This window comes from Pongo abelii, chromosome X (genome assembly GCF_028885655.2).
Source record: "Pongo abelii isolate AG06213 chromosome X, NHGRI_mPonAbe1-v2.0_pri, whole genome shotgun sequence".
NCBI lineage: Eukaryota > Metazoa > Chordata > Mammalia > Primates > Hominidae > Pongo > Pongo abelii.
In genome coordinates, this window is record NC_072008.2 from 41,988,424 (window position 1) to 42,009,594 (window position 21,171).

At 38.4% G+C, this 21,171-nt stretch overlaps 2 protein-coding genes across 12 annotated transcripts in view; one reads left to right on the top strand and one right to left on the bottom strand.

Annotated features, from left to right (window-relative positions):
* Positions 1–21,171, bottom strand: part of CASK (calcium/calmodulin dependent serine protein kinase) — a 400,245-nt gene that overhangs the window by 207,352 nt on the left and 171,722 nt on the right. For all 11 annotated transcript variants that reach the window (XM_009234749.4, XM_054544490.2, XM_054544486.2 and 8 more), the window contains exons 4-5: positions 19,252–19,329; positions 13,089–13,161 (exon numbers count right to left, since the gene is read on the bottom strand). In XM_009234749.4, the coding sequence (XP_009233024.2) occupies positions 13,089–13,161; positions 19,252–19,329 (151 nt within the window). The remainder of the gene's footprint in view (positions 1–13,088; positions 13,162–19,251; positions 19,330–21,171) is intronic.
* Positions 831–1,841, top strand: GPR82 (G protein-coupled receptor 82). Its single transcript, XM_002831533.4, has one exon. It carries the CDS (start codon positions 831–833, stop codon positions 1,839–1,841), a length of 1,011 nt encoding a protein of 336 aa, XP_002831579.1.

Consider the following 21,171-nt stretch of genomic DNA (forward strand, 5'->3'; position numbering starts at 1 on the left):
CCACCTTGGCCTCCCAAAGTGCTGAGATTACAGGTGCAGAGCCACCACATCTGGCTGTACTACAGTTTTGACATACATGTGTAAACTTTTATTGAAGTATGACAGTTTAACATTAAATATTTGAAAGGACATTTTAAATATTCTTTGGTAATGACCCTGGGATTTTGGAGTCTGTCCTTGGTTGCTACACTTTTCTTCTGTTCAATTCAGGATCTTGCCTGAATTTTTGTTCATGTGGAATTGAGTTAACTTCTGAAATATGAAAAGAGACTCTTCTAATAGTATTAGGTTATAAAGGAGTGTTTTAGCCTAGCCACAAAAAGACACCATTTTGAAAACTATATATAAGTAATGTGGTAATTAAAAACCAGTCAACTCTCTATTATTGTGGCCACAAAATACTTCTATAATACTTTGGCCAACATGTATTGGTTACATGTGCCTTAAAATTTTTTAAATTATATTTCTAGGCAAAATCAATCATCACTTACAAATTGTTTTACAATCTAAGAACTATACATTTCTCTAAGTAAAATTATAAATCCCAGGCATGTAACTATTCACACCAAATTTTGTTTTTCAGACAAAGGCATTATCCATCACAATAAGTAACTTTTTGTCTTTACTTCAACCGGACAATCGTGATTGGAAAAGGTAAGAAGCCATCTATACTTTCCCATTCCATCCAATACATTTTTGTTACTATTTTATTTAATTCAATTTTTTTAAAAACTATTCAGCTTAAATACTGTACCAAAAATAATTTTAATATTAAATATCTGCAATTCTATTCTAGCTCCTGTGACAAAATTCAAGAAAACCTGACATAAATGAACAACACCACAACATGTATTCAACCATCTATGATCTCTTCCATGGCTTTACCAATCATTTACATCCTCCTTTGTATTGTTGGTGTTTTTGGAAACACTCTCTCTCAATGGATATTTTTAACAAAAATAGGTAAAAAAACATCAACGCACATCTACCTGTCACACCTTGTGACTGCAAACTTACTTGTGTGCAGTGCCATGCCTTTCATGAGTATCTATTTCCTGAAAGGTTTCCAATGGGAATATCAATCTGCTCAATGCAGAGTGGTCAATTTTCTGGGAACTCTATCCATGCATGTAAGTATGTTTGTCAGTCTCTTAATTTTAAGTTGGATTGCCATAAGCCGCTATGCTACCTTAATGCAAAAGGATTCCTCGCAAGAGACTACTTCATGCTATGAGAAAATATTTTATGGCCACTTACTGAAAAAATTTCGCCAGCCCAACTTTGCTAGAAAACTATGCATTTACATATGGGGAGTTGTACTGGGCATAATTATTCCAGTTACCGTATACTACTCAGTCATAGAGGCTACAGAAGGAGAAGAGAGCCTATGCTACAATCGGCAGATGGAATTAGGAGCCATGATCTCTCAGATTGCAGGTCTCATTGGAACCACATTTATTGGATTTTCCTTTTTAGTAGTACTAACATCATACTACTCTTTTGTAAGCCATCTGAGAAAAATAAGAACCTGTACGTCCATTATGGAGAAAGATTTGACTTACAGTTCTGTGAAAAGACATCTTTTGGTCATCCAGATTCTACTAATAGTTTGCTTCCTTCCTTATAGTATTTTTAAACCCATTTTTTATGTTCTACACCAAAGAGATAACTGTCAGCAATTGAATTATTTAATAGAAACAAAAAACATCCTCACCTGTCTTGCTTCGGCCAGAAGTAGCACAGACCCCATTATATTTCTTTTATTAGATAAAACATTCAAGAAGACACTATATAATCTCTTTACAAAATCTAATTCAGCACATATGCAATCATATGGTTGACTTTTGAATGGAAAACCCCACAATATTAAGAAAAGCATTCATGTGACTTTATTAGGGACACTAAACTACATCATTAACATGTCACAGCTTGGTTGACAATAATCACCAAGGAAATCTCTTTGGTTTTTAAAAATAAATAAACATATATTCATAAAACTCAAAAAACAGTTCTACTTATACTGAACGTTGAGATGGCAGAAACTTTCAGAAGCAAAAATTAAGCATATTGAAAGGATCCCATTCATATGAAACTAACAGGCTGTTTTCCGTTTAAACTCAACTGTGAGTGCTTCTGTTCAGAACACGTTATTTCATGACTAGGATAAAGAAGCAAATGGTTTATGACTTGTCTGCTTTCTGGTAGTTAGAATACAAGGGTCAATCTATGGCTAGTGTTCATTGGTAATTTTAAAATCTTTAAAAATAAGTAGCTGGGCACAGTGGCCTGTAATCCCAGCACTTTGGGAGGCTGAGGTTGGAGGATCATTTTGAGGTCAGGAGTTCAAGATCAGCCTGGGCAACATGGTGAAACCCTGTCTCTACTAAAAATATAAAAATTAGCTGGACATGGTGGTGGGCACCTGTAATCCCAGCTACTCGGGAGGCTGAGGCAGGAGAATCGCTTGAGCCCGGGACGGAGGTTGCAGTGAGCGGAGATCACGCCACTGCACTACAGCCTGGGTGGCAGAGCGAGACTCTGTCTCATAAAACAAAACAAAAAAATAAAAATAAGTAAAAAATAAATAAGAAATATCCTCATTCATGTCTTATCTAAATGCATGAAGAATACAGTGAAAAAAATCCAAGGTTTTATAAACACATTATTTATTTAAAATTATCTGGCTCCTGTTATTGGGGAGAAGCAATATTCACTGACTATAGTTTTAAAGCAGATGATACTTATAAAAATGCTTAAATATTTGGATTAGGCTTTGTCAAAGTAAAAAGCTATGTCATTATATGCCCATCTTCATCACATTGTGCATATTTTCTTCTGTATTCAATATAATGTTATTAGTGACAAACAATACCTGACAGTTAATTTTTTGTGAAATAAATGAATGAATAATAAGGGAGTGTAATAGTATTGCAATTAAGAGATTGATCTCTGAAGTTATACTTCTTGGGTTCAATCTGGCTCTACTTTTTATTTGGCTGGACAATCTTAGGCAAATTAATTTATCCTCTGTATGTGTTAATTTCTTCATTTGTAGAGCAGAAAATACTATCTTATTCACAGATCCTAATATTAAATCAGCTGTTACTATTATGAGTAGCTAACGCTTAGTAAGCACTTGCTGTTTGCCAAGCATTCTACTTATATGCTTTACATATATTATTTTAATCACCATAACTCTAAAGTATACTAATTTACTGATGAAAATATTGAAGTGGGCTGGGTGCAGTGGCTCATGCCTGTAATCCCAGCACTCTGGGAGGCCGAGGTGGGCAGATCACCTGAGGTCAGGAGTTCGAGACCAGCCTGGCCAACATGGCGAAACCCACCTCTACTAAAAATACAAAAATTAGCTGGGCGTGGTGGTGCGTGCCTGTAGTCCCAGCTACTCGGGAGGCTGAGGCTGCAGTGAGCCAAGATCGTGCCATTGCACTCCAGCCTGGGTGACAGAGTGAGACTCTGTCTCAAAAAAAAAAAAAAAAAAATATATATATATATATATATGTATATGTGCATAGTTAAGTAAATCACCCCAATTTTTTCTAATATTTAAGTGAACATTTAAAGATAAGCATTTCTTAATGTTAATTTCTTTTCTTCCATGTAATCTTGTCAGTAGACAAATGACGGTGACTATATTCTGTAATAAGTACATATATTATGATTAAAAACAAAAGCGTGTTCTATCTGCCCAAAGAGATCATAAGCACTTTGGAGCTATGAACTTCTTGTCTATTTCTACTTCCATGGTACCGGTATTCTCTTCTCAGATAACCAAACAAAAACAGCTGAATAAAAACAACCGTTAATAGTAACTTGCCACTTTGTTAGAGACTGCTTAAAGACTCATTTTTTTCTTCACATAGTAATTCCTTCAGTGTCCAAAATGAAGTTTAAACTAAGTTCACATAATCCTTCCAAGCCTTTAATCTCATAGCATGTTTTGTTCTTGAGTTAGAGCTGTAAAAGCAATTCACAGTACATTGCCCAAGAGCCATGTGTTCAAAAATCACTAGAGGTTATTCCGGGGGCAAAACAAACAAACCAACCAAAAAAACCACACACACACACACACACACAAAACAACCCAGTAAATATATTTTTTTTCCTTTTCTACTTCAATGCTTAACTGAGACATGAAAATGTTCTGAGAAAAGTCTGAACACATTCTGGCTTCAAAATTTACAGTGAGTATCAATTCGTTTATAGTAGCAATTGGATTTTTGGCTCATTAATGTGCAGAGACAAAGGAGACTTGGGAACTTGAGGTGACCTCCCTGAATGGTAGCTGTAAATGGAAGTGTCCAATCTGGTGACTTCCTAGGCATGCAAATCATAGAGTAACTCAAAGTCCATCAGGGAGAGTTCCTGAGATGCACAGATTTCTCCACAGTTACAAAAGTAGTTTTATTCTTTTTATGAGATGGGGTCTCACTCTGTCACCCAAGCTGGGAGTGCAGTGGCGTGATCTGGCTCACTGCAACCTCTGCCCCCCCGGGGTCAAGTGATTCTCCCACCTCAGCCTTCTGAATAGCTGGGACCACAGGTGCCCACCATCATGCCCGGCTAATTTTTGTTATTTTTTTGTAGAGACGGGGTTTCGCCATGTTACCCAGGTTGGTCTCGAATTCCTGAGCTCAAGCAATCTGCCCGTCTTGGCCTCCCAAAGTGTTGGGATTACAGGGGTAAGCCATTGTGCCCAGCCTAAGTAGTTTTATTCTTACATGAGTTTTGAGACCAAAACTCATCCGACTAAGACAGTAATGTTTGTTTAACCTAAGCTATACTGCATGTAATAATCTCACTGGACTTAGGAGTTTTAAAAAAATACAACTTCTGGTCAGGTACAGTGGCTCATGTCTGTAATCCCAGCACTTCAGGGGGCTGAGGTGGGGGGATCACTTGAGCCCAGGAGTTCGAGACCAGCCTGATCAACATAGTGAGACCACGTCTCTACAAAAAGTACAAAAATTAGCTGGACATGGTGGCACATGTCTCTAGTCCTAGCTACTTGGGAGGCTGAGGTGGGAGGATCTGTTGAGCCCAGGAGGTTGAGGCTGAAGTGAGCCATGATTGCGCCACTGCATTCCTGCCTGGATGATAAAGCGAGACCCTGTCTCAAAAACAAAAACAAAAAACCCAAAAAATGTAACTTCTAAAAATAATTATTTAAAAAACAATCACTTTACAGCTCTACCACTACTTTAAACAAAAAATATTTCTAGAGATTCTTACATTTAAAAAGGCAGGAAAAGAGATATGCAATTTCTCTTTAAGTTACTCATTCTGATAAACTCACATTTTAATTTCCTATACTGAAGAATGAACTATATACTCAGCTCATTATCATCATGGATATCTTTACACCATAGATGCTTTCCTAAACAGTTGATTTTAAATCATGTTGAATTTTTTATGTAATTGAAGAACTGGCTATTTAATGGCATAGTACATATTTTATTTAAAATATCACTTCTGTTTTTGGAGACAGGGTCTGTCTCTGTCGTCCAGGCTGGAGTACAGTGGTGATCATAGCTCACTGCAGCTTCAAAGTCTTGGGCTCAGGTGATCTCACCACCTCAGCCTCCTGAGTAGCTAGGACTACAGGTGTGTGCCACCATGCCTGGCTAATTTTTGTATTTTTTTTTTGTAGAGATGTGCTCTTGCTATGTTGCCCAGGCTGGTCTTGAACTCCTGGGCTCAAGTGATCCTCCCGCTTCAGCCTCCCAAAGTGCTGAGATTATAGGTGCAAGCCACTGTGTCTGGTTTTAAAATCATCTTCAAAACTTACCCTATTTTAAAGTTTGGATTTCAAAAAAACAGTGTTTTTAATGTGTCTGTGTGAGTTACAGTCAAACACAAATTTGGGGTTTCAGAAATCTCAAATTTTGACTCAAAGGCCAACAAGATTTTATCTTAAACTGTAGAAAACAGGCATACACATACTCTCATTAAGGCAGCTTTCAAACTATAATCAGGAACACAAACCATTAAGACTAGACAAACAAAATTTAGGATAAACAACTTAACAGGTAAGTAAGTTTCTACTCCCTGGATAGAAGAGGAAGATGGCCCATTCTGTTCAATTTGCTGAGGACTCTAGGCCTATCACTGGCCTTGTGCTCTGTCAGGGTGGGAGTTACGGGCAAATCTGGGAAGACAAGGTGAAAGGAAATCCTGCTGGCAAACCACAAAGGGAGAACAGAGGGAACACTGGTAATCTGCTAAACATAAGCATTTCAATCCAGCAGCCTAATGCCACAAACCTTCCTCTGATGGCCCCTACACTCAAATGGAATTGATAACACTGGGAAGAGTTACTACAGCTATAGTTGCACCTGACAGAAAAACCTCTGGCTATATCATACACGCTACTCCTGGCTCAGAAGGAGAGGAACAGTAAAAGGATTCACTTCTAATAAGCAAAAAAAAATTTTTTTTTTTGAGATGGAGTCTCACTCTGTTGCCCAGGCTGGAGTGCAGTGATAAAATCACAGCTCATTACAGCTTCAACCTCCTGGGCTCAAGCAATCCTCCTGCTTCAGCCTCCCGAGTAGCTAGGACCACAGGTATGTGCCAGCACACTTGGTTAATTTTTATTTTTTGATAGAGATAGGGTCTTACTGGCCAGGCGTGGTGGCTCACGAGGTCAGGAGTTCGAGATCAGCCTGGCCAACATGGTGAAACCCTGTCTCTACTAAAAAAAAATATATAAAAAATTAGCCGAGCGTAGTGGCAGGCGCCTGTAATCTCAGCTACTCAGGAGGCTGAGGCAGGAGAACTGCTTGAATGCAGGAGGTGGAGGTTGCAGTGAGCTGAGACCGTGCCACTACACTCCAACCTGGGCAACAGAGTGAGATTCCGTCTCAAAAAAAAAAAAAAAAAAAAAAAAAAAAAGGAGAGAGAGATAGGGTCTTACTATGTTGCTCAGGCTGAAAAACTTAAAACCAAGGAGTTGACTTCTTTTTTTTGTAGGAGTAGGCTGGGCAAAGAGAAGTATAGCAGTTAGAAACACAAGATAAATTTATAATAATCATGTAATCCATGAGATCTTCCTAAGTACAATTATTAAAATGCCACATTAAAACTGAATGTGCACATTATGTTAAAAAATCTTACAAAAGAAATGCAGAAGATTAACCAATGTTAATATAATAATAAAGAATAGTGGCTGGGCACGGTGGCTCACGCCTGTAATCCCAGCACTTTGGGAGGCTGAGGCGGGCAGATCATGAGGTCAGGAGATCGAAACCATCCTGGCTAACACAGTGAAACGCCGTCTCTACTAAAAATACAAAAAATTAGCCAGGTGTGGTGGTGGGCACCTGTAGTCCCAGCTACTCGGGAGGCTGAGGCAGGAGAATGGCGTGGACCTGGGAGGTGGAGCTTGCAGTGAGCTGAGATGGCGCCACTGCACTCCAGCCTGGGCAACAGAGTGAGACTCTGTCTCAAAAAAAAATAAATAAAAAAAAAATAAATAATGAATGAATACGTTTTTGTTTTATGAGAATTTAAATTTCTCTATACAACATGATAAACTTTGGGGAGTTGTGGTATCAGGTGTAAAAGAAACATCAGTAACGGAGAACAAGAGACTATGGAATGCTTTAAGAAATCCACAATGTCATGCCAACCAGTGTTATATGATAAACACAAATTTATCATAAAGCCTGGCCTTAAATAGGTAAAAGGAGAACTGAGACCAGAAGGGAACCAAAAAGCAGCCAGGCGTGTTCACACAGGTTAGCAAGGAAAACCATTTAAAGGAAGCACACTCAGAAACACTCTGGCCTCTGGCTGAGTGTGTGTGTGACTGGGGTTTGCACAGTTCTGAGAACTAAAAACAGCACCCAGACTTTCTGGGCACAGGCACCATTCAGAATAGAAAGTGATTGTGTGTAGCAATTTGCATTCTCAGAGAAACTGTTTCACTTCAACTTCAGTTATTAGAATTATACATGAGTAGGTCAGAGTGACAGAAAGGTCTAAAACGAAGTCTCCCCACACCCTCATGATGTAAGGCTGCCTGCAAGAGTTAGGAGAGAGGAGAAAATTCCACAAACTCTCAGTGCTTAGTAGCGCCCATAAAAGAAGGCAAAGAGCCAGGAGTTGCATTTACCTTGACAACTGTGCTATTTCTTTCTAAAGTACTTTTAATTTAGGGGTGAGAGGAAGAAAAAAAAAAAACCAGAAACATAATGAAAGTTTTCACATTCTTTCACAAGAAAAAGTAGAATTAAAGGGAAGAAGATGACAGAAAAAAATAGAAATTTATATGCATGCCTTAATTAATACCTGTAGGGAGGCAAATCTTGAGAATTATAACAGTCTATTATGACAGTGGGCCTTAACCAGGGACAAATTTTTGTGCCCCAGGGGACATTTAGCAATGTTTGGAGACATTTTTGGTTGTCACAACTAGGGGGAGATGCTACTGGCATCTAGTGGGTGAAGGATGCTTAGCAGCATCCTACAATTCCCAGGACAGCCTCCCACAGCAAAGAATATAGCCTGATATGTCACTAAGTGTGGCTGTGGGGAGGCCCAGTACTATGTTCACACATCTCTTGAATTTCAAAGGATTATATTATTGCTTTTTATGCAGTTTTATGTGAAACTGCTTCTCCAGAGCAAGCAGTTCCCAAAAATAGATTACATGGTACCATATATTCAAATCTAACCAAATAATCCTTTTAAGACTCAGTTACAATGATTACAAAAGGAAATGCCTTTTGTAAAAAAGTAAAGAAAAAAGTATTAATAAATATAATAACAGGATCCTTGGGAAATGCAATGCTTTTGGATCATATGCCAAGAATTATGACAGAGAGAGAGAGAGAATGAGAATATTCTTGGCTAGATGAAACAGATGATAAAATAAATTTTTCTTAGAGAAATAAAATATTGCAATGCTCTTCTATTTTCTTTATTAAATATAAGGAAAGAAAACTTAGACAAAAACTTTAACTGCAGAAACAAAAATCTACACATAAACCAAATCTACATACAGATAAGTCACTGAATATATATCTGAATGGAAAGAAAAGCTCATAGGTTGCTTTATTGGCAAAAATATTAACAAATCAAACCAAGTGAAAATTTACATTATTAGCACGTGAAATGTATTGTTCTTGAAGTTTTACAATGACCACTATGTTGAAATACCCCTGTAACAGGGTCTTGAATAAAACTAAGTTTTGCCTAGGTTACCAAAGTTGTATTAGGAAATCCTATTGGCATAATCTTCAAAATATATCAGGAATCTAACTAACTTTTTATTTTTTTACTACCTCCACTGCTACTACTCTGGTCTGAGCCAGGCAGGATCATCTCCTGTCTCCTTTTTACTCTCCTCTTTGCACATTTTGCCTCAGCCGTACCGGCCTCCTTGCTGTTCCTCAAGCAGGCTACTTGTGTTCCTGTCTTTCGGTCTTTGCACTGGCTGTTCTTTTACCTAAAATGCTCTTCCCTCAGCTGTCGTATTAGCCCACTTCCTCTCTTCCAAGTCCTTGCTCTGATATCATCATCTCAATGTGGCCTGCTTTGACCACCGTATTTACAAAAGCAAGCCCTTCTCTGGACACTCCCTAACCTTCTGACCACTCTAGTTTTTTCTGTGATACTTTTCACATTCTAGCCTACTATGTAGTTCATTTGTTTACTGAGTATTGCCTCCCTGAACTAGAATGTCAGCTCCATGAGGGCAGTGATTTTTGTCTGTTTTCTTCATTGATGTAGCTCCGGTTCCTAGGACAGTGCCTGCCACACAGTAGGCACTCAATAAATATCTTTTGGATGAATGTCTTAAGAAAAATACACCAACATTAAAAATTTTCAGTTAACTAAATGTGAGTATTCTATTCACCCATGTAAAAATGTGTGGATTTCAGCTTCTGAAATATAAAGAATATCAACACCGGGCACGGTGGCTCACGCCTGTAATCCCAGCACTTTGGGAGGCTGAGGTAAGAAAACTGCTTAAGCCCAGGAGTTCAAGAGCAGCCTGGGCAACAGGGTGAAACCGCGTCTCTACAAAAAAATACAAAAAAAATTTAGCCAGGTGTGGTGGCACACGCCTATAGTCCCAGCTACTCTGGAGGCTGAGGCATGAGAATTGCTTGAGCCCAGGAGGCAGAGGTTGCAGTGAGCCGAGATTGCGCCACTGCACTCCAGCCTGGGTGACAGGGCGAGACCCTGTCTCAAAAAAAACAAAAAACAAAAAAAAACAAACAAAAAGAGAATATCAACATTAACATGTGTTCTGTGTTGAGTGTGTCTCCTGACTGAACAATGGCAATTTTTGGGGTGGTTTCTTCTTACTAATTTGCAGTTTGAGAATTACTTCTTTTTCATTCCTTGGCATGTTTCTACGTGCTTCCTCTAAATTATTTAGCATGTACTTTAGAAATAATAAACTAATCTAATATACTCCAACGTAAGACTACTTTTGGGCCTTTGCACAAACTGTTCCTTCTGCCTGAAATGTCTTTTTGTCTCCATATAACTACCCCATGATTCAAGAACAAGCTCCAATGTGACCTCCCCCAGGAAATTTCTCTGACCTCATCTTTTAATGATACTTATCACCTTCTACCTTGCACAATAATTATTTGTCTGTCTAAAGGTGGCCACCAACAAGTTCTCCCATCCTTGTATATATCTGGCACTCCATCAATCAAAACATGAATCTATGTTTCTTCCCCTTGAGCTCAGACTAGCCTTGTGACCTTTTTGTGAAGTATGTTTCAATTAATGAAATGCATAAGATGTGACACAGTGTCAGTTTGCTTCAGGAGGCCTAGCACCTTCCATTTTTGCTCTTTTGGAGCCCTAAGACACTGTCTTGCTGGAGATAGGGCCACGTGGAGAGAGAGAGACGTTTTGAATGAGAGATCGCAAAGAGCGCCCAGCCAGCTCCCAGCTGTTCTAGTCACTTCAGTTGAGATGCCAGAAAAATGAGTGAAGCCTATGTGGAAACTAGCCACGCTATGTCACCAACATCCTGTGAAACAGAATTGAGCAGTCCCTATCAAGCTCTGCCCAAACTGCAGAATTGTGAGCAAGTAAGCAGCAGTTATTGATTGAAGTCACTATGTTTTGGCATGTGTTGATCTGCTGCAGTAGGTAAGAGATACCGAGCCTTATCTCCCTACTGAGATCATAATACTTTTAGGGCTCCAAGCACAGTAATCTGTATAAAGTAGGCACTCAAATATTTGTTAAATAAATAAATCAGAAGGTAAATTAAAAGGTGAGGTCAAATTATCTACTTTTGGATATTAATTAGGTTTAGGTTGTCACATCAAATACCAGTTAATCAAAAGCTGACTATATTATTGAAAGTATTACAGTAGAATATATTGTCAATCATTGTTTATTATATGATGTTGATATAATTATCTTTCGAGAATAATTCATTCAAAATAAAATTGCCTCGAGCAAAACAGTTCTTAACATAATGCTATTACATGAACACATTTTAGGTTTTTAAATTATCATTTTTTTCTTGTATACAGTTTAGAATATATACAAAGAGATATATTTTACTCTCTACATATGAACTTTCTTACATTAATTAATGCAAAATAACTGTACAGCAAGCTACTACAGTTGACAATTTCCCGCCTTTTACCTTTCCACACTTTTATTTCTCTTTGGATAACTGAAGAATACTTTTTTTTTTTTTTGAGACGGAGTCTCGCTCCGTCACCCAGGATGGAGTGCAGTGGCACAATCTCGGCTCACTGCAACCTGTGCCTTCTGGGTTCAAGCGATTCTCCTGCCTCAGCCTCCCAAGGAGCTGGGACTACAGGCATGTGCCCGGCTAATTTTTGTATTTTTAGTAGAGATGGGGTTTCACCATGTTGGCCAGGCTGGTCTTGAACTCCTGACCTCAGGTGATCCACCCGCCTTGGCCTCCCAAAGTGCTGGGATTATAGGCATAAGTCACCGGGCTTGGCCAGAATACTTTTTCATAAAGGTGGACCCATTGAGATGCTCGGTGTTGAGTTCTGATAATAACAATATCATTTTCTTAACACATCTGAAAAGGATGAGTGAGATATTTTACAACTAATTTACACTAATGTGTATTTTGTATATTTCTCCAGTGATTTTCATTTGCTATTAAAATATTTTACTAGATGGTTTTGGAATTGCTTATGTTTTCCCTCAGCTTTTAACTACAAGGATTTCTGTGAAAATTTCCCAAACATTATAGACACTTTAATTAAACTCTACTTAATTTTCTTAATCATTTAAAGTATTAAATACATCGAAGAAACCAGGCCTTTAATAATATATCTTGAGGGAAGGAACACTATATCTGTGCATGCTGGAGGTTAGAGAAAGGCCAGTGACAAAATATCAGAGCTTAAAAGTGTAGCCCAGGGTCAAAGAAACCTCAGGGGCTCCCTAGTGATTCTGGGCCTTGGGAAAAGCTAAGGATCAGGAGGAAGGCCTACTGGTCTCATTTCTTGCCTCCTTCTATGTTTGGCTTGACACCGTTAAAGAACCAGGAACTGAGAGTTCTCATTAACCTGACACTGGGATGAAATAGGCAGAAAGACTGAATAATGATAATACTGGTATTCCAAGCATAAAATCATATTACATGTATAATTATGATTTCATACTATATTTAAAAACTATCTGCAAAAAAATACAATGCTGACTATTCTGCATTGCAATATTATGAAAATATGTTATGATTAACTTTTACTATATAAACCAAATTCTAATTTTCCCCCCAATTAACTCAGTATAGGATATTGTTTGGTTTTTCCTATTTATTGGATTTTTCACTTCTCTCTCACACACAATGGCAAAAGAGAAATAATACAATTTTAGACTGCATGAACACTTTAGTAAAAATAAATAAATTGAAATTATAGTGTTCCTAGTAAGAATTAGTACAATGACTTCCCAAATACAAAGCAGTTAAACACATTTTTACTTAGAAGTAAAATTAAGATGTTCTTTATGACAATATTAAAGAAGAATTCTTGATTATCATTGTTATATCAGTATTTCTTCACAAACATTAAAGTTAGTGATAACAAATGACTTACCTTCACATCCCTGTGAATTATGTTATTATCATGGCAGTAGCGTAGAGCTTCCAGTATCTGTCTCATATAATGGCTGTAAAAAACAAAAGAAATCTAAAAACTGTAAACAATTTTTATTTTAAAACTTAATATACAGTGCTCCTAGTTTATAACTCCCACTCTCATATTAGCTGTCCATGGACACATTTTATTTGAGCAGACAAGACTGGTGTAAAGTGAAGCTTAATAATGAAAATGTTGGCAGATTCAAAAGTTTATGGGCTTCATGAAGAAATAGTATGCTCTATATTTTCTAAGCTATCTAAGTCAAAAGAATTACACACAGTTCATAAGTAAATTTGCTTTGCAAACTAAAAATTCAAGCTTAAAACATGACAATTTTTTTCACCAATACTCAGGTAATTCTACTTAAACTGGACTGCTGTTATGTAAACAGTGCTCAGGGCTGCCCCAAGGATTCAGACTCAAGCGGTGGGAGCCTTTGATCTGCCAGCAAATAATAAGATGCTCTCCATCTTACTTCTATTTAGCTGTGAGGACAAATGAGGGAAGAACCGCCCTTACTGGACAATTTCTTTTTGTAACAAAATCAAGTTTTAGTTGGGGCTCCCTTGAACAAAGTGGAGTTAATTCTAGACACATGTCCTAGAAAGCCTGACTCCTTACATGGCCAGCTGAGGAGCCCTCATGGAGCACAGGTGAAGAACAAAGAAGAAATCAGCATTTTAAAGAACAGGAATTAAAAAATGGTAATGGGGTTAACTAGCAACCATGTGTGACAAGAGTAGTTGATTCAGTACCACTTTAGAACCTCCTTCTCCTATTTCTAAAGTTCTTCTATAATTGCCCTATTACTCTTTCTCTGAGTATCTGTTTTATTTTCTGTATTTTATTCCCTCCACATTTGTCTTTCTCTTTTCTTCCTATCCCCCTTCTTTTCTCATTTTTTCCCTTTTCCTTCCCAACCAGCATGACAGAAATGCAATAGACTTAACACTGTTCATTTTATAATATTTATAGAATTTTGTTTTGTTTCCAGATCTTATATTTCTGATACAAGTGACCTTGAACATGTGTATGTGACTCAGGACAAAAAAAAAAATCCCTATCCTGGCTTTACAATTAAAAGACATTTCCATCAAGTTCCCTCTTTGGCATGATACCATTTAATCAAGCTCACAGGAATATTCCTCTAGTTAGCATATGCATTATTTCATGTATTACAATTAATTGGAAGGGTTCCATTTTAAAAATGAAAGGTAGGAGAAAAAAACAAAAACAAAAACAAACCCAAGCCTTGTTCCTGTACTAATCACAGGCTCCTTACAACGGGGCTTTAAGCCAGAGAGCTAGGCTCATGTAATCATTAGCTCTGATGTTTTAGTTTATCTTACTTTGCAAATGCACATATAAGGGGTTGTGCTCATATACTCTTTGCTTGGGCCATTGTAGCCTGTAATTAAGTTTTGTTTATTTTTTATTTTTATTTTTTGAGATGGAGTTTCCCTCTTGTCTCCTAGGCTGGAGTGCAATAGTGGGATCTCGGCTCACTGCAACCTCTGCCTCCTGGGTTCAAGCGATTTTCCCGCCTCAGCCTCCCAATTAGCTGGGATTACAGACATGCGCCACCACGCCTGGCTAGTTTTTGTATTTTGAGTAGAGACAGGGTTTCACCATGTTGGCCAGGATGGTCTCAAACTCCTGACCTCAAGTGATCAGCCTGCCTCAGCCTCCCAAAGTGCTGGGATTACAGGCATGAGCCACCACGCCTGGCCATAAGTTTTGTTTAAATGAGGGGTTAACTTGGTGTTGTGGCCCATTACTGGTTCAAATCAGGCTTTGGAGGATCTGTAACCCCTTGAAATGGCTAAGAGACTATACCTGTCCAAGTGCTTTGTAAACTCTAAACCATGCTACAAAGGTTAAGACATTATTATTACAATATTATTATTGTTAAGTTCAATCAAAGATTTAGGAACAGCTTATTTGTCCATCTAGATGTCAACATGGAAATACTGGGTAAATTTAAATTAGTTAAAGTGGACATAGCTTGTACCTACAGAATGAACTATTTTGGATACAAAGCACTGAGACAGCCACCTAAATTATCTTTAACCTAAAGAAAATTCCTATCTCAAAGTCTCATAACACAAAACCAAACTCAATGAATGAGGCTTTTTTCATTTGCATATGAGAACACTCAATTATTTGACCCAAACGTATGTACACAGCAGAATCTTTGCAGTGTGTGTGGAGACAGTAGAACTGTTTTTCTCCCCAAGTTATAACAGAACTGAACTATCTTTCTCCACCCTCCCAGTCATGATCCTGTGAGGCAATGCACGTCAAAGTGTGCAAGCAGAATAAAACAAGAACTAAAATCTGCCTACATGTTCTAGGAAGTTGCTGACTAAACTTTTAATCAAAAAACTTTACTTCATGAAGCATCATAGGGACCTGTGCTTTCAGAGAAACTCAGCAATATATTTGTTTATCTTTATCTTTCCTAAGGATCAGCAAGATAATAACTCCATGGAAGGAAAGAACTGGCCAGCAATGCATTTACTGCCTTTGGAAGGAGGCATTTCAGGGGTGCAGCATGGTAGAAGAGAGGTGATTCAGTCTGCTATTCTTGTCAATGCAGGTGAAAAGCCTAATGCTATTCGCTAGGCAGAAGAGACCTTATCTCTGAAATGCCATTAACAGGATATCTCTGGCTAAGGATTACTATGGTAAGTAGAACACGGGATCTCTGAGGCACAGATGGCTTCCTGGAGAATGTCATGGAGCTATCCAAATCTCTGGGGTGTAAAATGAAGATATTTGCAATGCTCCCCTTTGTGTGTGGAAACCCACAAACCCCAGTATAAACCTCATCTATTCTGGGCCAGAGGTGCATTTCTGAGGCAGTAAGAAGTGACGTGGGGGGCTGCCCTTCCCTTCTCTGCTTCACTTGAGCCTTCTGACTGCCTGTATCCTTGAGATTATTTAGTAAAGCTTGGTACTAGTTAAGAAGATCTCTGAGAGTTTGATTTGATAATCTGATCTTGTGTGTTAGCTCACTCCACAACTCATCACCCCTGAAAGGATGGAGGTAATAACTAATTGGGTTGCACTAAGGACTGAACACAGTTTTATTTTATGCCATGCTTTGCTGCTCCTCTTGAAGCTCAGCCAGTTGGAGAAAAACAACATTATCAATTTGATCACTTGGTGTCTCAGAGTCTTCTTGCAGTCAGTCTCACTAGAATACTGATACAAGCTGAATTTCCTAACAATAAATCACAGAATCAGAGAGGACGAAGAAAAATTAGAAGTCGTCTGTCATTAAACCAACGGAAGAATCTACAAGCCCTTGTAGCACGGTCATTGATCCTCTGCAATAGCAAACACACATAATAATACTTTCTGAGTCCCCGCCTACTTTTTTTATTGTTCAGAGGAAGAACCTTTAATAAACTGCCTCCAAACCTCTCACTTTGCAATGTCATCTACTGGTCCCAATGCTACTCTTTTCTGGTCCACTCTGGAAAGTTCCTTTCACCATTTTAACAGCTTATACAGGTGGCTTTAAAAATCAATAGGCTTTCATTTTGATGTGTATAAACATCTACCTTTTCTATAAATCTCAAGATTAGGAGAGCCCACAAGTCATGTCATTGTATGACATCATCTCTTCACACTACCATCCTGCCCATCCTGACACGTAGCCCAGTGGCAGAGATAGGCTTGAAGTTAAGGAAAAGCAATAAAGATGACTGGGGACCAGAGTAAAAGTGGTACTGGTTTCACATCAATCCTGTCAGCATACCTGCCAGGTATCCCAGTGTTATTGTGGTTCAAGAAGGAAAAAATCCCCTTCTTCCATTGAGTTTCACTAGTATTGACTATTTTTGGTATGAAAGAATGCTTTAAAATTTTGAGGGACAAGAAAGAATAAAAATTTAAAATTGTAATAACTCAAAATAATAGAAGATGGGATTTAAAAAAACCCTGGAATGTGCTTTAGAGAACATGGCACAAAAGAAAAGAGAATATTTAGCTTTAGTTCTACCACGTATAGATCAGAAGCCTAAAGAACACACATAAACTTTCATTTGCTCCTTCGCCCTAGCCCCAGCAGTACAAAAACACAGCGACCACACATTGAGCATATTCTTTATTTTGTGCTATAGCCATGGCTGCTCCATCCCTGAGACTAGGTCCCTTGCTCTTCAGCCAGAAGGAGTCAGGGCAATGAGTTTGAAGACATTCAAGTCAAGCTGAGCTCAAAGCTGTATTAAGGTGGTCTCCAAGTTGTTTCCAGCTATGTTTGTCTAAGATGCTATAATTATAAAAGAAATGGTAAGACAGAGGAAATCATTTAATATAACTGTTTTTCAAATGATAGAAAGCTTTCATAAATCCTAGGCTAGGAATGATAGTTCATGCCTACAATCCAAGCACTTTGGGAGGTTGAGGCATGCAGATCACTTGAGGTCAGGAGTTCAAGATCAGCCTGGCCAACATGGTGAAACCCCATCTCTATTAAAAGAAATACAAAAATTAGCCGGGCATGGTGGCGCATCCTGTAATCCCAGCTACTTGGGAGGCTGAGGCAGGAGAATCACTTGAACCCGGGAGGCAGAGGTTGCAGTAAGCTGAGATCGTGCCACTGCACTCCAGCCTGGGCGACAGAGTGAGACTCCGTCCCCCGCCGCACCCCCCCCCCCAAAAAAAACTTAATATGTTTGTGAGTTCGAACTCTTCAACATATTATGGCTGGTGACTAAGGAGGGATGCTATATTCCATGTATTAAAAAGGCAACCTACAGGAGTGGGTAATTATGATATGATTGAATGTAACCAAAACAGAAAGCTGTGTTGCTCTAAATGTATAAGCAAGTGGCCCAGCACATGCATGGCTCCTGTGATTTTTCATATTTACTTCTTTTTTTTTTTTTTTTTTTTTGAGATGGAGTCTTGCTCTGTCGCCCAGGCTGGAGTGCAATGGCGCAATCTTGGCTCACTGCAAGCTCCGCCTCCCAGGTTCATGCCATTCTCCTGCCTCAGCCTCCCGAGTAGCTGGGACTACAGGCGCCCGCCACCATGCCCGGCTAATTTTTGTATTTTTAGTAGAGACGGGGTTTCACTGTGTTAGCCAGGATGGTCTTGATCTCCTGACCTCGTGATCTACCCGCCTCGGCCTCCCAGAGTGCTGGGATTACAGGTGTGAGCCACCGCGCCCGGCCCATATTTCCTTCTTATTTTGAGTCATTAGGTCTTTACAAACAACTTCTCCACTTAGAACAACAGCTGCCATTTGATTGGTAGGTCTCACACTGGCCTGAAGCAAATATATTTTTAAAAATGGTGCTTTTATTTCTCTTCCTTTTACTGTTCTTTACTTTTCCTTAATTATTGTGAGATAATTTGATATCACTAAAAGGCAAAATGAAGAACTAATGAGGCAGATTTGCCAAAACAAAAATAAAAAAACCCAAGTAGAATTCTACATGGTTCCTGAGCTATTAGATTCCCGCTTCTTGTACAAAAATCATCAGAAATGGGAAAGACAGCAGTACTGAAAATGTAAGCCTGTATTATAAACCCATGTTTTCATTTTATTTATTTATTTTTTTGAGACTGAGTTTCGCTCTTGTTGCCCAAGCTGGAGTGCAATGGCACAATCTCGGCTCACTGCAACCTCCACTCTGTCGCCAGGCTGGAGTGCAGTGGCGCGATCTCGGCTCACTGCAACCTCCACCTCCTGGGTTCAAGCGATTCTCCTGCGTCAGCCTCCCGAGTAGCTGGGACTACAGGCGCATGCCACCACGCCCAGCTAATTTTTGTATTTTTAGTAGAGAAGGGGTTTCACCATGTTGGCCAGGATGATCTCGATCTCTTGACCTTGTGATCTGTCTGCCTTGGCCTCCCAAAGTGCTGGGATTACAGGCGTGAGCCACCGCACCTGGCCCCTATAAACCCATGTTAATAGATAAACTCATTGTTTGGTATTTTGCATTTCCAGTGACTATCGGTTCTACTAACACATACTAAAACAGAGATGTTCCTTGTAGCAAAGAGCAGCAGCATGCTCTTTATCAGTTTGTCATGTGATGTCTTTGTCATTTTCTTTTTTATTTTCAACTTGACCTCTGGTGATTAGATATACACTACATACCTGGCTACAGCTTCACTGTACACAAAACCAGCGTCAGCTCGCTTTACGATTTCAAAACACAGATCTGCTCCATCCATACTGTAAAAAAATGTGAAAAAGAACATAAGAAAAGAGGAAATTCCAGAAAGACAACACTGAAAGTGAATACATTGTAACTAAGTTATTAGTTGATTTACTGCTAAGGATTATGTTATGTAAATCTCCTTTCTTTCAATGAAATATAGACATAAATTATAAAGGGCATGACAGTCATCTTCACATTGAAAATCTGCAGGGAAAGAAACAGGAAGAGTAGGCTAACAGTAATATCAAATAACATGAGTATATAAAATTGACTAATTTTTCTTTAGGTTTTCACAAAAAGAAGCATCAGAAAACAGCAATGCTAGGGTTGTGTGCATATTTTTAAGTCAAATTCCAAAAACATTCAGTTATGTAGCATAAAAGGATTTAAAAAAAATCTTGCTATTGTTATTACCACTAAATGGAAAATTCAGGCTATATACTGTGGAAGGAAAAAACAATGACTTATATATAAAATAAAATTTATTTTTGTTTACACTGCCATTCCCAAAGTTCATCGCTACAAACATATTGTAACACATAGATGTGTTGGTAACACAATGTCACGATATTGTCTTAGAACTTACAGTGGCTTTCTATTTCTTACTAGATAAGTAAGGCCTCTTGTTGTCTTGGCCACACCTTGCCTCTTCTACCTACCTTGTCCACTGATGTTTCAAGAAAATCTTTCTCTCTAGGCAGAACGGTCTTATTATCACTCCCTGAGTACACCATTTTCTTTTTTACTTTTGTATATATTGCTTTTCATTTTCAAAACCTACCTTAATTCAAGGTTTCATTCCAATCCTACCTTCCCTGGAAGCCCCCTCAATGATTACCAGCCATATTAATGCCTTCCTTTGCTTTTCATTCTATAACAACTCTATATGGTCCATAACATTTAGCACATACAAACACCTCCCCCTCCCCCCACATATATCTATATATGTATACATGAATTTTGCCATATTATACATATTAATGAAACTATTCAAATATTAATAGCTAACATTTTCATAATGCTTTAAGGCTTATAACATATTTTTAAATCCAGTATCTCATTCATTCATTCCTTCATTCAGTAGTTCAGTTTCCCAATATACCTGCTGCAGATATTATAGTGAGGAAATAGAAACTTCTGGAAGGGAAAGTAAAGGAACTAACATACTTCCTATTCATGAGGCATCATAGGAAGCAGTCCTTGTTATGCCTCCCTTCATACTTATAACCACCCCATGAGGTCAGCATCATTTTCAAATAATTTGTCTAAGTAAGTGGACAAGTATGTGATAGGGACAAGATCGAAATCCCTGTCTAGCTATGTCCTGTGCTCTTCCCATTGATTATAGCTATACCTACTGGGTGTGCAAGGAACAAATGCACATCTTTAAGCCCTACAACAGTTCCATGATAGTGTAAAGTCCTAAAGAACAAGAAAAAATATATTTATACTTTCAATGTACCCCTACCTAATAGTCAGCAGAAGACTGAGCACACTGTAGACACCTAATGAACAGTTGATTCTATTATTTGATTCTTGGTGTGGTTTTATATAAATGAATGAAAATACTTTCACATTTATACAGGCTCTAAAAACTTTACCAAGTTTCCATTTCACACCTAAGGAACATTTTCCAATGTCAAATAGGATTCTTCTCCAAAATAATGTTTATAGTGGCCTAGTCTACTATAAACATTACTACAATGATCTAGTCTGCTCCCTAGTATGGCAGCACTCATTTTCCACCATCAGAAATAAAGCCTGGATGAACGTGATCATGCATCTTGGTGAGCAACTCTGATTATCTGTATGGTAAAATTCCTACAAGCTGAGTTGCTAGGACAAGGGGTATATAC

Bases quoted from the DNA above. Each gene is read 5' to 3' on its own strand.
- GPR82 (XM_002831533.4), top strand. From the start codon at position 831: ATGAACAACACCACAACATGTATTCAACCATCTATGATCTCTTCCATG.